The 20392-nt window shown below is 27.7% G+C and overlaps 1 protein-coding gene across 3 annotated transcripts; it reads right to left on the bottom strand.

The window, feature by feature from the left end:
• Nucleotides 1-1360: 1360 nt before the first annotated feature.
• Nucleotides 1361-20110, bottom strand: LOC103573853 (polypeptide N-acetylgalactosaminyltransferase 5). Of its 3 annotated transcripts, XM_008553097.3 has the most exons (9): nucleotides 19858-20104; nucleotides 19426-19611; nucleotides 11953-12713; nucleotides 11573-11891; nucleotides 11291-11468; nucleotides 8390-8570; nucleotides 4728-4966; nucleotides 4382-4516; nucleotides 1361-2738 (listed from the first exon to the last, which is right to left on the bottom strand). In XM_008553097.3, the coding sequence occupies exons 3-9, from the start codon at nucleotides 12551-12553 to the stop codon at nucleotides 2586-2588; spliced, it is 1806 nt and encodes a 601-aa protein (XP_008551319.1). In that variant the 5' UTR covers nucleotides 12554-12713; nucleotides 19426-19611; nucleotides 19858-20104; the 3' UTR covers nucleotides 1361-2585. The 3 variants fall into 3 exon arrangements, with proteins under 3 accessions (XP_008551319.1, XP_008551320.1, XP_008551318.1); XM_008553098.3 differs by lacking the exons at nucleotides 8390-8570; nucleotides 19426-19611 and adding an exon at nucleotides 7505-7685 and having other exon boundaries at nucleotides 19858-20110; XM_008553096.3 differs by lacking the exon at nucleotides 19426-19611.
• Between the last annotated feature and the right edge of the window lie 282 nt (nucleotides 20111-20392).

The raw sequence follows: 20392 nt of genomic DNA, 5'->3' as shown, positions 1-20392 counted from the left end.
CAACTACTGTCGATGTTTATCTTGAGAAATACAGAATTAACCGAATTCGTCAACATCAGTTTAAAATTTGATCATTTTTTTGTATCGACTAGTGGATACCGTTTTGTTTTACGTAATAGACAACAAACTCAAGGAAATAAAATGCATGTAAATAAATTTTTTTTTTAATTTTCTATAACCCTTATTATATTAATTCCATGATAAAGCGATGCTTTAAAGTTTAATTTTTGTCAATTTAACCTAAATAACATAGACTGATTCAAAAAAATCGACTCTTTTTTTTCTTTTTCTCAAAGTTATACGGAAAATATTGTTCGAGATGACAAAAAAAAATACTGTTAAATTTTGAGCTCTTAATATTAACATTAACCACCGCATCATCGCAATTTTCGATATCCCATTAAATAACATGGGAAAAACTTTTTTTAAAGTTTGGATTTTTCCACTCATCAGTATATTAGTGTTTTAAAAGAATCAATAGATATTTTTGTTGAAAATTGAACGCTCTACAACAAAAGATTTCTTATTATTATAGTCTCTTCTAATACAAAATGTTATAGGACCTTTTTTGTAGATCATTCCATTTCCGACAACTTATTTTTTAGTTTTCAAAATTTTTGAAAGTTCGGTAGTTATTTGTCTTTAAATATCGATTCGTTCCAAGATCGTATCCTGACCGATTTTAATTAATTAATCTTTAAATGCTAGTAAGTAAAGGAATTTCAAAAATGTCGACAATTTTGACATAAATAATTTGTGGGAAGTAAAATGATCTACAAAAAAAGGTTCGATAGCATTTTACAATAAGTCTGATAGTTCCGACGGAAAAATCAAATAATACTAAAATTTACTATGAATTTAACTTTGACCTTGAATAATTTTTGAAAAATGTAAATTATTGAAAAATAATAAGAGATCTTTTTGTGGTGCGTTCAATTTCCAACAAAAGTATTTATCGATTTTTCCGATACACGACTCGCTAATGAGTAATAATATTTCAAACATTAAAAAGAAATTTCTCAAGTTATTTAAACGGGAAATCGAAAGTTGTGATGAGGCGGTTGTTAATATTAAGAGCTTAAATTTTAACGGTATTTTTTTTTCGTCATGTTAAACAATATCTTTCTAATTCACTAAATAAATATCTAAATTATTCAGTATTATTTTAAATATTGTTGACATAAAAATTGATATAGTTGAGTCCGCAAAAGAATGATTTTTTCTTCCACTACTTTTCTACAATTAAGTCATTACTGCGCATGCACGTTATTGCAAATTCTCATACTTCATTCTAGCCAAGTAGTAGTGGGAAAAAAGCCCATTTATTTGAAGACAACCATAACTTACAGGTCTATTATAATGATCTCAAATAATGATTATGCACCAATGAGATATAACGACAGTAGTTAAGAACCAATGTATCATCAAAGAAAAAACAAAATAACCAACAATCACAATATTTTATTGTAATATTGAATAAAGAATAACTCACTCAGAAAAATTCATATTCACACGATTGAAAAAAATAATGAACATATAACAACTATAGAGAATGAATATTTATAACTTTCAGAATAAAAAATAATTATAAAGAGTGTAAAATAGAGTAATTATAAATTTTCTTTAAATAGATTGAGTTTTGTAAAATAGACTGAGTTTTGTAAAATAGACTGAGTTTCGTAAAATAAAAACATTTCTAGAGATTTCGTAGCGTAAACGCGTAAGCTCGATATTGGCTAATAGTAATCTGAAATCACAATAGCGAATTTGGAGAATAAGTACAGTCTTTTTTGTATTTGAAAAAATTATTTTTCGTATAGATTGCAGCAACACGACCCAATGTTCATTTACTAAATTTTTTTTTTAATTTTAAACTTTTTTAACAGTATAAAATAATTTAATCCGTTTTCTTATACTCTAATAAAGTTTACATAAATCGCTATAATCTAATAAATAAAATTAGTTAACTCGTCATTGCATTCAAAAACATTCGATCGATCATAGCTTAGACACTTACGATGCTATTGCGTTTGTATATTTTTTATATTAAAGAATTTTTTTTTTTATAAAAATTGCACTTATTCCCTGCGATTCATCAATAATAAATTATTATTTGTCATCTATTTTTTTCCGTGTAGTAACAATTATTTATTCTTAACAGATGTTTGATATGCTTTAATTTTCATGGTTCAACAACCATTTACTTACACTCTAGCACTTTTAATTATTGAAATCTTTATTAACAGTAACTGCAGTTTATATTTCTTTAAATTAAAGACTCCTTGTTCACCATGAGAAATGGCAGTAGTTAATTCATACTGTAGTCAATTATTTTTTTTTTTTTTTTTTTTTTTTTTTTTTTTTTTCATATATTTGTAATATTAATATACTGATAAAGCTTATTGACTCAATAAAACATTAAAAATTTTAGTTAATTTTGACTATTTCCGGACAGACCTAAGACTATTTTAGATTTTCATTCACCTGGTTTCCAAAGCTCTTTTAGAGTCAGTCGGCAAGTTAGAATTTAATAAATATATTAACAAGTGTTGAGTAATATTTTTGTCTATGTAAGCTACCTGATATTAGCTAGCTTGCCATTTGAATTTACTAGCCATTATCCACTTTTGGCTCGAATTGTGAGCGTCACATGGTGTCAAAATCGGTGTTGTTACATCTTCTCCTGTTTGAGGCACCGATAGACAATGTCCGGTGTTTGTATGCCTAATCATTTTTGTCTGAAATAGAATTTTTCAATTTTTTTATTTCTGTAGTAACTACACTGAGACAAATTTATTCACCAGAAATAAAACACGTATTAGAATCGGTTTCAAAACACCACTACATACTAATAAATATTAATTATATATAAATATAAATTTTATTTTATAACAATAAATTCGATTGCAGAGAGATAAATGAGAGTTTTATCAAAAATAAAATTAGTATTTAATAAAACTTCATTAGATACAAAGGTGTTTACTAAAATCATTGTAAGGGTCGCTTTATGATGGCCATCTCTAATTCGGGTGAAAGTGTCAATTATGACCGCAGTTAATTAAAAAAAAAAAAAACTTATGAAATATATACGTGAGACATTTAACAATGTAAAGTTTAATAAAAATAATGTTTTCTTCGATATAATTTGAATTTTTATTATTTTTTCATGAATATAATCTATCTTCAAAAATTAAAAATGTTGTTTTTCAACTAACTATACTAGAGTCGTTCTATTAACTTATAAAAAATAAAATTTGTATAAAAAAAATTTCAATTTTTCAATAATTTATGTGATATTAAAAAAAAAATATCCACGTCTTTAAAATCACCCAAAATCTAAAATTTAAGATTCTAACCTAATGAATACACATTTTACTTCAAACGTAAGAATGGATGAACCAATTTTGATCATCAAGGTGGCATTCGACACGGCTTGTCGATATCTAAAAGTTGTAAAAAATTGAAATTGATTGGTGGGGGCGTTCGGAGATATTCCAAAAATAAAATTTTTACAAAATGTAAAAATGAATGTGCTGGATGGATTGATTCCAAAATCTAATCGACTCTAAAACTTTATAAGCCGCGGCGAATGCCACCTCAACCATCAAAATCGGTTTATTCGTTCAATAGAAACCAATGTCGAAAGAATTAAAAAATATTTTTTTTTTTAGTTTTTTCGAAATATCTCAAAAACGACTAGATAAATCAATTCCAAAATTTGATCAGCTGTAGAACTCAATATTACACGTCGATTGCCACTTTAACCGTCTCAATTGGTCAATTCGGTTGAGAGATATTGTTGGAGAAAAAATAGTAAAAAACGTTTTTTTTTTCGAAAACAACGGCACACAAAAGTATTTTCGAGCTCGAAAATGTATTCACATAAATATTTTCGAGTTCGAAGAGCTCGAAAATAGCGGGAAGTTCTGGGGCTGGCCCGCAGGGTCAACCGATATACCGATTTTTTAATTTCGATTCATCTATGAAATACAAAGAATTTTTAGATTTCACATATCTATTGATTAATTATTCACAATATTAATTCATTTAGTATATATATATATATATATATATATATATATATATATATATATATATATATATATATATATATATATATATATATATATATATATATATATATATATATATATATATATATATATATACACGTAGTCAATACTAATAAACACGTATTAAATACTGATCAAATTTAAAACGGAATTTTAATGAAATTTTTATTCGTATTTAGTAAAATTTTTTTTTACGCATGACCATAATACGTATTTTACTGAATACAAACTAATTTTATTACTATGAAATAAAAATGTCTCTCAGAGAGTAATTAATTCGTTCAATAAGTTAATTTATGTCTAGTTACCTCTTCATTATAAGACCACGCCTGATTTCCTCCCATCCCGTGACAACGAACGATTTTAACAGGGCCTTGAGGGCTTGCCGCATCAAGGCACATGTCATCTGACATTATTTGTTGTCGCTTGGTGTAGGCAAACACCTTAAAGTAGTAAATAATTCACATGAGTATGATAGGATTGTAATAATCTTGGGCTGGTCACCAAGTTAAGAGTATTCTCACTTATATTACAATAGTTAGAATCGTGTCGTATGCTGCCATGCTTAGATAGAGGTCAGTATAAGTGAAAAAAATGTCTCACAGAATGACCAGCGTAAGATTAATTACTAAGTATGTAAACTTTAATACTAACCTGATTACCACCAAGACCATGACAATAACTCAACCCAACATTCTCTCCTGTTCTCCTTCCCATTGTATCTAAGCAATTGCGCATTTCTAAATTTTTAATATCACCTAAGTAATAGTAATCCAAAGGCATAGGAGATTCTGGATAAATGTTTTCTAAGTACCATCTGAAGCTTTTACACTTCAATTTTTCACGTAATTTTACACGCTCAGATACATCACCCACTGGGACACTTCTAGCACCTATAATATTAAACTTGTAGTCATATCAATGAACGGAAGTGATAAATTGAATGAAAATTAACTCCCATGCAACTAACTAACAATTAAAAACTAATAATGAAATGTTATCATACACGAAAAGAAAATTATACTAAAATTTACGATGTTAACATCGTGATCGTAGCCTATACTTTCTTTAGAATCGATTTTCATATGTCTTATTTTTAAATTTACTACGTAGGTTACATTTTTTCTATTTAACATCGTAATTTAAACAAGAACTTTATCGATTAAAAATTATTATAAAAATTTATGTTAATATTAGTAAAAAGAATAAAATAAAAATTACAATTCGAAAACTGTATTGATTCCTGTACTATTCTTTTTATTTACTTCTGAAGAAAATATATATTACGGTGCTGAATTTGTTATAATACGGTGTAAGTAATGAAAATTACGATGTTACGTCGCAATTTTTAAACAGTAACGGTGTATACCATAAGAGGCGTTCTCGTGACTTATAACTGTTTATTTATATCCCTGGCGGATCCGAATTAAGGTAATTTACCGCACTTTGTCGTAATTTACCGTAAAATATTGTATTTCTACGAAAAATTTGCCACAATTTGCAATACTTTACGGCAATTTACTGTAAGATCCGGTAATTTATGGTATTTTAAGTGGATTGTGGTATAATACGTCAATTCACCGTAAATTGCGGCATTTTCATCGTAAGCACCACATGTTATTTTATTTTTACAGTACAATACTTAACTTTACGATAGAATATGGAGAAGGGCAAGAAAAATCGATTAATCGAACATCGATGTTTTCTATTCCATGATTGATTATTTTTTCTCGATGTTTTTGTGAGTCAATGAATCGATTATTGTACAGATTTTAAGAATAATCGAAAAATTTTTTTTAATTAGTTATGTACAAATTATTTATCTTTTCATCATGACATCTTACAAATCTTTGAAATTGAATTTATTGGCAATAAAATTCTGAAAAGTAAGATTAATGGTTATAAGGTACTTGAAGACAATTTTTTTTTCATCTATTTTTATCGAATAATCGGTTAGAAACGTTTTTCCAAAATTATTCGAGTTTGCCATGAAATTATTATGCGCTTTTGCAACGTTTGTTCTATCGGAGCGTTTTATTTCTAAAGCTAGGATTATAAAAACGGAACGTACAAACAGATTAACTGGCTCACATCTTAATAAACTACTATTTTTAAATCCGTTAAATGAAAAAGACTGGACATTTTACAATTTTTTATGAAACTAATTTATTAATCTAAAAATAATTTTCAAAAAGTAATTGTTAAAATTGTTGGGAAATTTATTTATTGATTGTTGAAAAATTACTATTATAACAATAATATTAAAATGTATGTTTATTACATTAAAAAAAAAAAGTAAATGATTGTAATTTCAATAAATATTTTGCATTATTTTCCAGCGATAACCTATGTATTTTTTGAATTTGATTTAAATATCAGCGGACTTATTAATCTAATAGTCGTGAAGAAAGTACAATTTCCAGATAATTGTGTTACGGGCATATGGTAAAAACTAAACATCGACTGTTTCGATATTTTTACTTAACCGATTGCACGTAATCGATTATTGAGAAGATCGATTATTCCAACATCGATTTATTTGTCCAACATCGCATTGGTAGAATACCGAAATTTTACGGAGAATTCGCGTTCTTTTACTGCAAATTTTTGTTAAAAATACCGCATTTTACCGTCAAACACCTCAGTTCTTTCGAATACCATTAATTACGGCAAATAATGGTAATTACCATAATTCGGAACTGCTTCTGTGGCCAAATGGCCCAAGTCGTCGGTTAGTCCGCACTCGAAAGGTTCCGTTTTCGAATCCAACACCCGAGTGATTATTATTTTATACTTTTATTTCAAATTTTACGATGTCTACATCGTAATTTATACTAAAGAACTTAAGACTTTGTGTTATTTGTTTGAAGTATTATTTCTTAAATGAAATTTCCAATATTACATCGTAAAAATTATGATTTTAAAGGTATAGTCCACTACAATAATCAATAAGAAAAATTATGATGTTAGCATCGTAAATTTAACTGGAATTTTTTTTCTGTGTACAATAAGTTAACCATAAAATTTAAATGAATTCGTGTTCTTATGAACTATGATAACACATGAAAATGGTTTGTATGTATAAGTGCGTGCTATTATTAAAATTAAAAAAAATTCATATTTAAAGTTTGTACATAGTAATCATAGTGTAGCAATAAAGATAAAAAAAATTTGTTACCATTACTATACTAAATTTGTTGTATAATACATCTTTCGTAAAAAAAAAAGTTTCAGTGAAAAATTAAACGGGTATCTGATGAACCATAAGCTTAAACTCTACATCCTTAAATGGTAGAAAACTGTAAAAACGTGCTAATAATTTTAAACGTAACACATGCTAGGCTTAAAAAAAATACAAGTGCAATTTCAGAGTAGCGAATTATTAGTTATTTTGAAAATCCTTTTTAGACTGTTTTGCAATTAGTGTCTACCTGGATTAATGTTGTAATAGAAGTATTTCCACTGGTCCAACCAGACCTCAGCAAGCCGCGCATTGTTGTGGTTCACAATTTTGCTTGTACCGCCAGGAAACGTGTACGGCGTCGATTTACGGAACACGTGCCCAACATGCGAGCATGTTGCGATTTCCAATGTCCCCCCACACATCCATATCTAACCAACTCAATTTAGTTAGTTTGTTAAGAATTTAAAGATTAAACGATAAAGAAATTTTTGAAATCATTATAATAATAATATGATAAGAATGACAATTTTTGGTAGATCACGTCTCTCGGAATCTCTTTGTTATACCTAAATGATTCCCATTTTTTAATAAATACATTTGTTGTTATGATCATATATTGATGTTAGTCGGTTGGATGGATGAGTGGTTAAGACGATATAAAAGAGTAGCAAGTTAAAAATAAGCCTAAAATCTTAAATAATTATTTTAATTTCAAATATAAGAATACACATGAAGAAACAAAAAAGAAAAAAAAAAGAAAGCATATATGAATTGAAGAAAGCATCTATTTCCTGAAAGAAAAAATAAATAAATTTTATGTTATATGTCCTGTCTAGCACTTTTCATTAATAAAAGAAATACTCGCTCAAATTATGTTTAAATATATTTTAAATATCAGATACCCGTCTAATGATTGTGATTGCTTGAGCGACTATCTCTAGATTAATAATAATTATCATGTCGCTTGTTAAGAAATTCATACAGTCTATGGATAATTTTTCTGTCAAAAGCAACATGATTGAAAACTTTATTCAATTGTTCAAACATTCTATGTATTTCAGTTCACAAGTATAACTGTATGAGTAAATGAAAACACCAATTTTTTATTCCTATTCAATCATGATAAGCTAACCTGGGTTCATGGAATAGTAAAATTCTCTCCACTCATCCAACCAGACCTCAGCTACTCTACCAGTGTTCCGAAGTATGATCTTGCTGAGGCCACCTGGGAATGTATATGGACTCTTGTCACGAAATACATGACCTACGTGTGAACATGGGCTGATTTCTAAAGTACCACCACATTGCCATACCTAAAATCAACTGAGAATTTTGCAAAAAATCTTGGAAGAAAATCAAACAAACTATCCAAGGCTTATTTATTTTTAGTTTAAAAATGCTGTAAATGAAAAATCTTTTGTAATTGTCTCTACGCCGGAGAAGCATCCCGAGAAAAAAAAGTTTCAGCTAATCATGCATAATTATACATAGTTATTTGGGTGGGCCAAAAAAAACTAATACTTTTTCCCTTAGTTGCCGTGAAAATATAATTCAAGATGAAAAAAAAATTCTGACAAAGTTCGAGCTTTTAATATTAATATTAAGAGGTGCCTCTTCGTGATTTTTACCTTGGCAATGTTCAAAAGTTACTGAAGTTTAAAGTCAAATTTATTGTAAATTTCAAGATCTTTTTACTTTTCCAGCGAAACTATCAGACTTATCACAAAATGTCATAAGATCGTTTTTGTACACAATTTTATTCCCTACAAATTATCTCAAAGTTTTTTTGGATTTCACATTGTTTTCTAGTATTTTTAATTTTGAGCTCGTGAAATCGATCAGAACATTATTTTTTTATGAGCTTAATATAAAAATGGAAATAACTAGAAACCTATGTGGAATTTTAAAAACCGTTATTAAAAATAATTTGTAGGGAATAAAACTGTTTATAAAAAAGATCTTATGACATTTTGTGATAAGTATGATAGTTTTGCTGGAAAAGTAAAAAGATCTCGAAGTTTACTATAAATTTGATTCACCTCTAATAACTTTAATCAGATGACTTTATCCAAGAATCATAAGACTATTTTTGTAGAGTGTTTAATTACCTACATAAATACATCCTGAGCTTATCTGTACAATAAACCATTGACGAAGTATGAAATTCCAAACTTAAAATTTTGTTTCCCATGTTATTTAAATGGGAAATCAAATATCACGAAGAGGCACCTCTTAATATTAATATTAAGAGCTCAAACTTTGTCAGAATTTTTGTTTTCATCATCTTGAACAATATTTTCACAGTAACTAAAGAAAAAAAATTAGTTCTTTTTGGCCCACCCTAATGGTCATATCTAATCAAATCTACGTTTTTGTATGATTATACATGGATGTATATATGATTAGATCGGAAGATACATAGGTAGTATGGTTTCATATCTGATTCATATGTGATTACATATGAGCCCATACATAAGTAGACCTGACCCCAAAAGTAGCAGCCCAAACTTCAGAGGTAGTTGATGAAATTCTAAGACGAAAAGCCTATTGCCATTATCAAACTTAATACGTAGGTAATTAGCTATTAATTAAATGAAGTAGCCAATCAGAAGCGCGCTAAAGCTGAAAAAGTATAATAGAAGAAAACTGCTACTTTCTGCAAACCTTTCTACTCTACTTTTTACGCTTGAATATGCTTACACTGCAGTGAGAGACAAATTTATTCGCCATAAATAAAAACGCGCATTTGGATACTTGGAAAAATATACCCTCGCAGTTTTCACAATACTGTTTGAATACCGTAATAATAAATTATAAATTTAGAACGTAGTATAGATTTACAGTATTGATATGGTGTATTCGTGAATTCTGTTCACGATATTTACACTGAAATTTTGGGAAAAAGTTATGGGGCTTCAAAGATCAACAAAAATTTAGTTTCCACAATGTTTAATTTTTTTAATATTATTTTTCAAGTTTGTTCTATCAAAAAATGTTTTTCTCAAATTTTGACAAACACGTTTTTGGAGGAAATTTAATTCCCTACAAAAAGTATTTGATATCATATATACGTCAAAAGAATGAGAAAAAAGTGACAGGGTTTTAAATGACAACGAAAAGTGACTTTCATCTCTTATTGTGTAAAAATAGATTGGATATGTATTAACACTGTTTAGAGCCCGTAAATATACTGATGTTATACCATAATAATACGTATGGCTCTAAAATGCCACGAGGGTGCTATATAAAAATAAGCTTTAATTCATATAACTATGAATTTGATAAAAAAAGAATACAAGTTCACTAAATAACTAACAATTTCTCACAATTACAATATTATTTGAATTTCATAAAATTCTATGTAATATTAATATTTGTTTACTAAATTTTGTTAAAGCGTCACTGCAGTCGATACCACGGTTACATTTCTTCCAGTTTAACCATAAAAATGATTTTAAGTAAACGTTATATTTGTATTTAACAGAATTTTCATTTGCAGTTAAGCCAAATATACGTCTTATTAAATGCCAAAAAGCTGTATAAAAAAAAAAACATTAAATAAACTTGTATCAAAAAGACTTCTCGTCTCAGAACTTAATCTCCTACCTATTTCTGAAGTTTAGGCTAGCACTTTTAAGACACCTTCTGTATGAGTAGATCTGATCATATCTAATTGATATGAAGTCATATTTTAGCAAATTTTATATGATTAAAGTAAACAGAGAAGCAAAATTTAATGAAAAGTAAAAACTGATTCGAATATCGAATCTAATCTTAGTATTGAATTCGATTTAGATCGAACAAGATTCGCATAGCCCTAGTATAAAATTAACCTTCAATTTTTGCGTGATAACTTCTAACGTACGTACATAAGTACACGCATTTACTTTTTTTTTCTTAGAACATCACAAATGTAATTATTTATCAAGATAAATGATAATGATTAAATTTCAAAATAATTGCCATTAGACAATATTTAAAAAAATAATGGACATTTGATTACTGAAAAAAATAAATAAATCAATAAACTTACTCTAAAACTCATTTCAAGGTTTTCACCTCCCCAAATATCCATTCCTTCATCATACGCTCCAATTTCATAAAAATATTCTTTATCAATAGAAAAGAGACCACCTGCCATTGTAGGGGTTCGTAATGGTGCGGTGCGATCTCCATTACGCCGATCCATTTCTCTTTGAGCTACTCGATACCTAATAAAATAATTTTCGTAATCAACTATGATCAATAGATCAAATGAGAAAATAAATTTATAACATGTTGATTTCTTTAAATTATTAAAAAAAAAAAAAAATACCATCTAAAATTCAGTTTCCAATTAAAGCCTCCCCATGTCATATCACTCGCAGTAATATATTCAAATGTATCATCACTAATAACGTCTATTATCGGGCAGACTACAGTTGATCGATTCTCAACAATTCTTGCTAATAATGGCTCAAGCCAACCTTCTGTACATTCACAATGAGCGTCAAGAAATGTTATTACTTGCCCTTTCACATGCTTAGCTCCTAATAGTCTGGCCCTAATTAACCCAGATCGTTTTCCGGTACGTAAAACGTACGTCGGAATAGGTAACGTACTTATATAATTTTCAAGATCTTGTTTCAAATGTTCTAAAACAAACAACAATTATAAATATACTATTTCTCTAAGGTACAGTATTAAAAATATTACCTCGCTCGCTGGCATCATCAACGAGAATTATTTCTTTTAATAATGATCTAGGTGATCTATTGATAACAGACCAGACTGTACGAAGTAATGTGCTCCAAGCTTCATTATGGAAAACAATTACAATACTTGTTGTGGGTAAGTACTTAGGATACTTTTTGTTTTTACATCCTTCTAATCTGATATCTTTTAATGAACGATTCAATGAAATCATATCCGTTGCCATAAGATTAAATTGATTCAATTTGAAGAGTTCTTGTTGTTTTGCTTCATTTTCTGGTGGAATTCGAACTGCTGTTCCTAATTCTCCAGGACTTCCTTTATTTTCTCTTATTACTTTTGCTGGTCGCCATAGTTGCAATTCTGATTGTTTATATCGTCTATGATCATAATTATTAGTAGTTTTAATTTCATTACTTATTAAATTGTCAGCACGAGATGAACTTTCTGCGAGATCTGTTACTTTATTGTCAGAACATCCCCATCCAGATTTACCAATACAATCTGAGTAAAACATGAGTATCATTACGTCTACTAAAAACCATACTAGAGAAGTTAGAAGTATCACTCGACAAGTGTGAATACGAATTTTGGATCGGAACATTGTAGTTGCTTGTTTATGATATTAAAAACTTGATAAAATATGTCGTTTTTTTATCTTATTTTTGTCATTAAATGAGGTTTCGTGACTTCTCAGGTAGTAAATAAATATTTTATGGTAAATATTTTTGGTTTTTCATGATACGTTAAGTTCATCTAAGTTGCTGTAACATAATTATATAACTTTTGTTAAGGAGGTTCAACTGACACTAGTGAGTCAAAGTAGTGTTTACATTTTTTTGTTTGCTATATTCTCCTAATAGTTATGAAAATTCATAATTTTAATTTATAATAACACAATGAATTCATAAATTAATATTTATTACTTATTTAATTAATTAAAGAAAGCAATGAAATGACTTGGTTATTTTTGATTCATATGATTTAATGAAAAAATTTGGCAAGAGCGGGAAGTTAAAAAAAAAACATTTTTTTGCAAGTTTTTCGACAACGGTTTTTCTTAAGGGGACCCGGTGGTCTAGAAATTTTGGAAAATCGATTTTTTTTTGCATATTTCGAAAGTATAGTATTTCAAAAATATACTGTGAAAATATGGTGATGATATTCCCAGTATTTTATGTTCTAAAGGCTATTTAGCAGGCCAGCCAAGTAAGTAATTTTTCTTCTATTGTGCGGCGGAAAACATCCGCTTCGGTTTCTATACCTAAGTTATAATAATGATAAACAAGTCAACATATAATGAAAAACAAGAAAAACCGAAGAAGTGCACACACGGAAAAAAGAAAATTGTAAAATTTACCCGAATTATCAATACTTTTTATTGTTTCAAATAGTAATGCGGCGCTCGGGTGTGATTTTGTTGTTTAATATAAAGTATAAGGCTAAAATATATGAGTGATATATTAAAAGATACTTATGCTCAAATAAAAAAAAGTATCGGGTATAGATATAGTTTTTCAAATTTCAAATAGTAAAAATTATTATTTTGAATTGTATAGTTTCAATGGCAGAATGATACTTTTGAGATTGATGATGGTAAAAATTAAAAATTAAACCATAAATTTTAAAGTTTCAAACAATAAAAATCTCCAAGTCGATAACATAATTTCAGAGTCAATCGTTACTTTTTCGTATGCTACCGCAGTAATAATTTTGGTACTAAACTCTCATTTTTATTATTTCGAATAATAAAAATATATTTTTTTTTGTCCTATTTTATATTTTTTTATTTTAAATTATTCATTTCCGGATTTTACCATTTGCTGTTGTAGTACTTCTATTCGGGTTTTTGATTTCACCCCCTTCTTCTCCCTTCTTCCATTGTCTGTTTTTTTTATCGCTGTGCATCTAATTGATTGCATTCTTGTTTATATTATGAATGAATGATTCAGTCGGGTACAGTATGTAGTTGTTCGAATTTTTATTTGAAAAATCATCAGAAAAATTTCAGCCGACTTTCGGGCTCGAACCGCCGACCTTTCGCTAACAAAGTCCAGTCCTTAGCACTTAGTGCGCTCGGCCACTGCATGTGTATAGGAATCGAAAGTTATTTCTGTACTTAAATGAATGACGGTAGCGCATGAAATTTCACTGCATCAAACAATAAAATTTGCTAAGGCTGACACATACCTTTTACAAATTGACGAAATATAATATACAGTTTCATATAGTCAATCTTCATTGATTTCAGTGGGAATATTTAATATTTGATTTAATAATAAATATCCGTGAAAATTTATTTATACCCATTTATATTATTAAATTTGACTGTTGACTAATATTGAAATTTAAAAACAATTCCTGATAAAGTTTCTTAGTTAGAGGACTTAACAAAATAACGTTCTACCTAAATTTATTATTTTGTATCCTTTATATTTTTATTGTTTGAAACTTTAATTTCTCATTTTACAAACGATAGATATTTAAGTTTTGGCTGTTAAACTTTAAAGTTTAATTTTTTTAGTGTTTACTTTGTCTTTTTTATAGTTTTAAATGATAATTTTATCTAAATGAACTGTATATTTTAGCATTCGATTAATAATTATTATTTACTAAATATTGAAATCACAATATTACTATTTGAATCAATATTAATCGCTAAGAGTATTATAATTATTATACATCAAACTTTATTTATTACAGTTCCTTTTTTTCCGTGCAAGAAAAAAATATGGTGCTGGAATAGCTGATTAGTCGTAAGTATATGTTCAAATCTGGTTTTCTTCACAATTTCTACAACTAAAACTTTAAACGTGTTTATCTCGAAACTATTTTTTCTGCCTGGCGTAGAGGAAAAAAAACTATCCGGTCGATTGCTTTCAAATTTAAATATGTTATTTAATACACTAACAGCTATCGCTGGAACTAAAATAAAATTTTTAGACTACAAATTTCAACAAAGTGCCACTTCTTCTTCAAAAAAAAAATTTTTTTTTTTTATTCTAGTTTCAGCGATAGGTATATTTATACTGATTAAAAATCCATTAAATTTTTTTGTTTCAGACCCATAGAAGAGCTGAGTTGTTCTACGCCGCCCGGGTCCCTTTTTTTAAAGGAGCTGGCTTCAACGCCATCTTTTAAATATTAAAAATAATTTTTTTTCTTAGCTATAAGGATTTCTGTATATTTTAATAACAACAAAATAATCCCTCAAAATTTCAAAAGGTTTAATTTTTATTAACATATAAAAAAAAAATTTTTTTTAAATCATGAAATTTTCAGCCTCTAGACCACCGGGTCCCCTTAAACGAAAGAATCGATTTTGATGGTTGAGGTGGCATTCGACGAGGCTTATAAAGTTTTAGAGCTGATTAGATTTTGGAATTAATCCATCGAGTACAATGCAAGTTATAAAAAAAAAAAAGTTTTGAAAAAATTTTATGTTTAAATTATTTTAGAAAATACCGTACTAATTGCGCTCAATTTCTGAAGAGTTGTTGGAATTAACGAGCCGCTTCAAATGCGACCTCATAAAGCCCAATCGGTCTATCTGTTCAAAAGTTACAGAATATTACAGAACTGTTAGAAATTCAATTTTTGAAAATCGGATCGAAATCAATAACTTCCCCTTTTTTTGAAAATTTGTAATTTTCTTAGCGGGAAGTCAAAACTAGTATGTCAGCTGAAAATTTTAGGCCACACCAACCTCCGTAACTACCCTTTAAGCAGTCAAATTTCATAAATTTTTTTCATTTTCGTTGCGCGAAAAATTTTACGACCTTCAGGCACATATAAAAAAAAATTTTGTGTATTTTTTTTAACTACAAATATTTACGATTGCAATAATGATAATGAGTAATGAAATGTTCATAGATATAAAAATGCAAATAATAAATATTAAGTGAGTTGAGAAACAAATAATTAATGGGCTGAAGGTTGTTTTTTTTTTAAAAGGAATATTTTGTCCGTATATTGATTTCCTTTTAACAATTACACGTTTATCAAAAATAACCTAATTAGCGACTGATTTCCCAATTCAATATGTATAAAATGTCTTGAGGGCGACCTATAGCCCAATCTTATCTCTGTCAAGTGCGTCATATACCATTAATGTATAACCATTGAATAATGATCGAAAGTAATCGCTCTGTGCGCGACATCAGCGCCAAGCAATGGGTGAACTAAAAGAGGATATTGAGGTACATTTCACATATAATTAAAAAGAGTTTGCGTTGATAATTATCATTTTTTACCTTAAAAAAATTCTATGAATATCAAAAACTATCGAAAAGTGTTATAAATTCTTACTATTTATTGTTATTAATTCAGTTAAAGAGAAATAGGTATGATCAATAGAAAAATATCAAATGAAATACTCAAGACTTAGTGAAAATTTGGTTATAAGTACCGTCAAAGTTTAATAAACAATAACACAAAATAAAAATTTCTTAAAAAACTAAAATTATTATTTTTGTAATAAAATTTTAATATATTGAGAAAATAAATTTTTATTTTCTACATATTAAAAAAAAAAAAACAAAACACAAATAACTAAAATGATTTAAATACACGTAAAGAAATGTTGAACACACCAAAATGTAAATTTTCTTAATTATTGTTTGAAATTATTGATTAACTGTCAATAAAAAAAATCTATTAATTTTTTTATGTCGGTGATTTTCAGCGTTACTTTTATGATTGAAATAGAAGTTTTGGTAGTACTATTCCTTTCTTACTCCAGCTATTCATTTATTTTTGTTGATTTCATTTCCAAAAAGCCACCGGAAATTTATAAAATTTACACTCGTTTTTTATGCTCGTATATTTACAGTTAAAAATACAGTAACTTCGAGGGCTCATTTTATTTTTTTTTAATTAAAAAAAAAAAGAAGTATTTTAATTAGCTCGTGAATTTAATACGCCAAAAGAATAAAATATCCTCCCTAAGTACCAACATTGCCCGTAGCAACGATTTAGTTTCCCCTACCATGACTTCGCACGGAGCGAATAACAAATAAAATAAATACATAATTTGAATATTAATATTTATCATCAAAATAAATGGTTTCGAACAAACAACCTACAACACTTCATTTCAAATGAATTATTTGAAAGTTTAAAATTCGAAAATAGTTCAAATAACAAATCGCTAATCTTTGAATAAATATAAGTAAAATTTGAATTGAGATTCTGACTTAAGAATAATTTTATTATTTATATTATTTATCTGAATCAGAATAAATGCTAGCTTTTGAATTTTAACAACAGTCATTATTATCATCATTTGGAAAATAAAAGTTCCAAAATAGAGTCGGACAAAGACTTAAATGAAAATATTTCTAAAGATAAAATATGTTTAAATAATTTTTTTGTAAAATAAACATTAAATAACATGATCAAGAATAATCGGCCTACTGAGAGACAAAAAAGTATGTTTTAAGGTAGTTCACTTGCAAAACGACTTTTCTTAGGAATGCGATGAAATTAAAACATGAGATTAACAAAAATGTCTAATATTTGATGAAAAAAAAAAAAAGAAATTTTTTCACCGATTGTAAGACGAGATATTAACAATCAAAAAGTGCGTAATTAACATGCTGGAGATCTACCAAGTATAAAAGAAACATGTAGTTTCTTGGATATCTTGGAAGCGGTTCTTACCATTTTTTTTAAAAACTTATCCACTGTTGAATGAAAAAATTAGAAATTTTTTGAAAAAAACTCTGAATTTCTTGACCGATTTGTTTAAAAAATATTGATTTTTAAAATATAAATAATTTTTAAATACTTAACGTGTGATGGAGTACAGTAATCACAACTCGGCAACGTTGCAGTCGTCATACTTAACCCGCGGAAATTCAAATGTCACTCAGTTAGGTTAATTTTTGAACATGAAAGTATTGGAGGTTAATAAATTTTTGAAAAATTTTTCGAAATAATTTTTATGAATGTTAAACATTTATTCAATGATATTAAACAAACAGAAAAAAAATATTTTTTGATATTAACTTACATTAATAATAGCTCTTCTAATAGCTTTAGAATTTAAAAAAATTATGATGTCGAAAGTAGCACACATCGGATAATTTTAGTTTTTTTAAATGCGATTTTCTTGTAAGTTTAAAAAAAAATTATGAAAATATACACAAAAATGAATTCTATCCAAAATTTGTGGATGTCAACAATAATAAACTACATGTATAGTAAACTCACACTATATAAAGATTGCTACCTATACGTTTAATCTACAGACTATTCAATCTGAATGTTTGCAGCGTTGCCACATTTATTATACTCAGTGTATTTGTATATTTAAAACTAAAATGTATTGAATACAGTCTCTCACAAAAATAAAATATTCCGGCATTGAGTATCTCTAACTTTTTCTAGTTACGATTACGCTATACTTTTGGCTACAAATGTCACGAGTGAACTACCTTAAAGAAAAAATTTTTGATTTAAGAATTTTAGTTACTTAAATAGCTCCGTGCAATTATTTTCTTCAATCAAGTAAAATGATTACTTTATTCAAATATTGTATTTACTTGCTTAATACTAAAAAAAAAAAATTGATTTTGGAAAAAAATGTTATTAGACATGCCATTTTTTGTCTAATAATTTTCAGATTAGTTTTGTACCTTAACAAACATTTTTTTTATAAATAAAAAATTTTACATGGCCTAAGATTTGAACCTAGACCGATCACGCGAAACTTATGCCGCTCAGCCACGGTGGCTTATTGGAAATCATGTTTGTAATAAACTCTTAAATTATTAATCGATATTCCACATCTTAAATATTAATTTACACAACTAAATAATAAAATTTAAATATTTAATAGTTTATAGAACTAATTCGAAAAATAAATATATTTTATATTCTTATCGATACCAATAAGAAATTTCATACTAATTTTTAATTTTATCATTCTCCAATTCTTTGTTTTTATTAAAACAAATAACTGCTTTGTTGAAGTTTTTACTTGTGATAAATTTAAGGAGGTGTCAACTAAATTGAATAAATATTTGCTTGCCTTAAATAATTGATGCTTCTAGAAATTAATTACGGAAGTGAAGCGATAGTTTTCTTAAAATAAGAACTCAATTTAATTTTCGTAAAAAATGACTTATTTTAAGTATTTATCGAAACAAAAAAAATAATTATTTAAATTTAATTTTTTTTTCTGTGTCTACATAATAATAATGAAGTTAGCCGACGTTTAATAATTTTTGACTTTTTTTCAGAAACGAGAAATTATAAAAAAAAAAAGTATTTAAAAAAATTTCACTTTTGGTTTTTTTATTTTCTACATGTGCTTTTTTTTTCTTTTTTTTTTTTTTTTTTTTGTAATTGATTTGTTAAAAAAAAATCGAAAACTTCTAATTGTCTTCTAACTTCAGGGTCATGCCTGGATAACAAATGCATAAATTTAATCGGTTATAAATAGTGTATAAACTAATTGGTCCAATCATTTACCTTCACAAATTTTTTAAATATTCACAATTTAACCACCTGAGTGTATAATTTAACAATAGTTCATCGCTCAAAAAACTAGTTAAAAATTTGATTGTTTTAAAAATTGTCCACGTCAATCGGCCCGCCCAATTGTGGTCGCGACGTGGACACAGGTATTTTCGACTCGGTTCCTTCCACAAAAGTTATCTACACAAAAAAACACACACACACAGAAATTGTAATTGTAACGTCTATCTGTTAGATCATAGTGACAGCTATTGAATTAGCCTCCAATTTGTTCGAGACGAATAGTCGAGAACTCTTAAAAATTTCCTAACGTGCGCGCATTGCTTACATTAATTTATACATAAAGTAGAAAGGTTAGAGTAAGAAAGACGGAGTGAAAGAGATGAAATGATTTCTATCAGAAAAAAGGCATTCAAATGTACTTACATATAATTTACTAGACTATTGCTTAGCTATTAATAATCAACTCTTTAGGTAATCTGTCACATTGTTTATATTACTTATATCTTAATATATTTCATTGTGGAATGGCAATATACTCATTATTTATGGTAAAATATAAATAAAATAAGTTTACATTTATAACCTAGCAAAGATAAACTTCTTCGAACGTTATTATGACAAACATCCGCATACGTTGCACTCTCAGTTATCACGATGGCCACTTTAGCTTACAAATTATCGTTAACTTGAAAACTAGACTGAAGTCTGCAATCATAATTAGTCGGCAAATTGCTAACAAAAGTTGAAGAGCAAATTTTGCGGCAAACTTTCAGTCAATTTGCACTTTAACTACAAATTGTTGTTAGAAATCAACTGCCAGAGATTCACGTTAAGTAAACTGCAAAAGTTGATATTATTAATTAATTAAGGCAAACTTTCATGCAACTTTCTGTCAAATTTAAAGTAATTTTTTTTTCTTTTTTTTCCGTTATTTTTCCGCATTCTTCAGTTGATATTT

The sequence above is a fragment of the Microplitis demolitor genome, chromosome 7, assembly GCF_026212275.2.
Source record: "Microplitis demolitor isolate Queensland-Clemson2020A chromosome 7, iyMicDemo2.1a, whole genome shotgun sequence".
Taxonomy (NCBI): Eukaryota; Metazoa; Arthropoda; class Insecta; order Hymenoptera; family Braconidae; genus Microplitis; species Microplitis demolitor.
The sequence above is the reverse complement of the archived record's forward strand: the minus strand, read 5'-3'. Positions and strand labels throughout refer to the sequence as shown.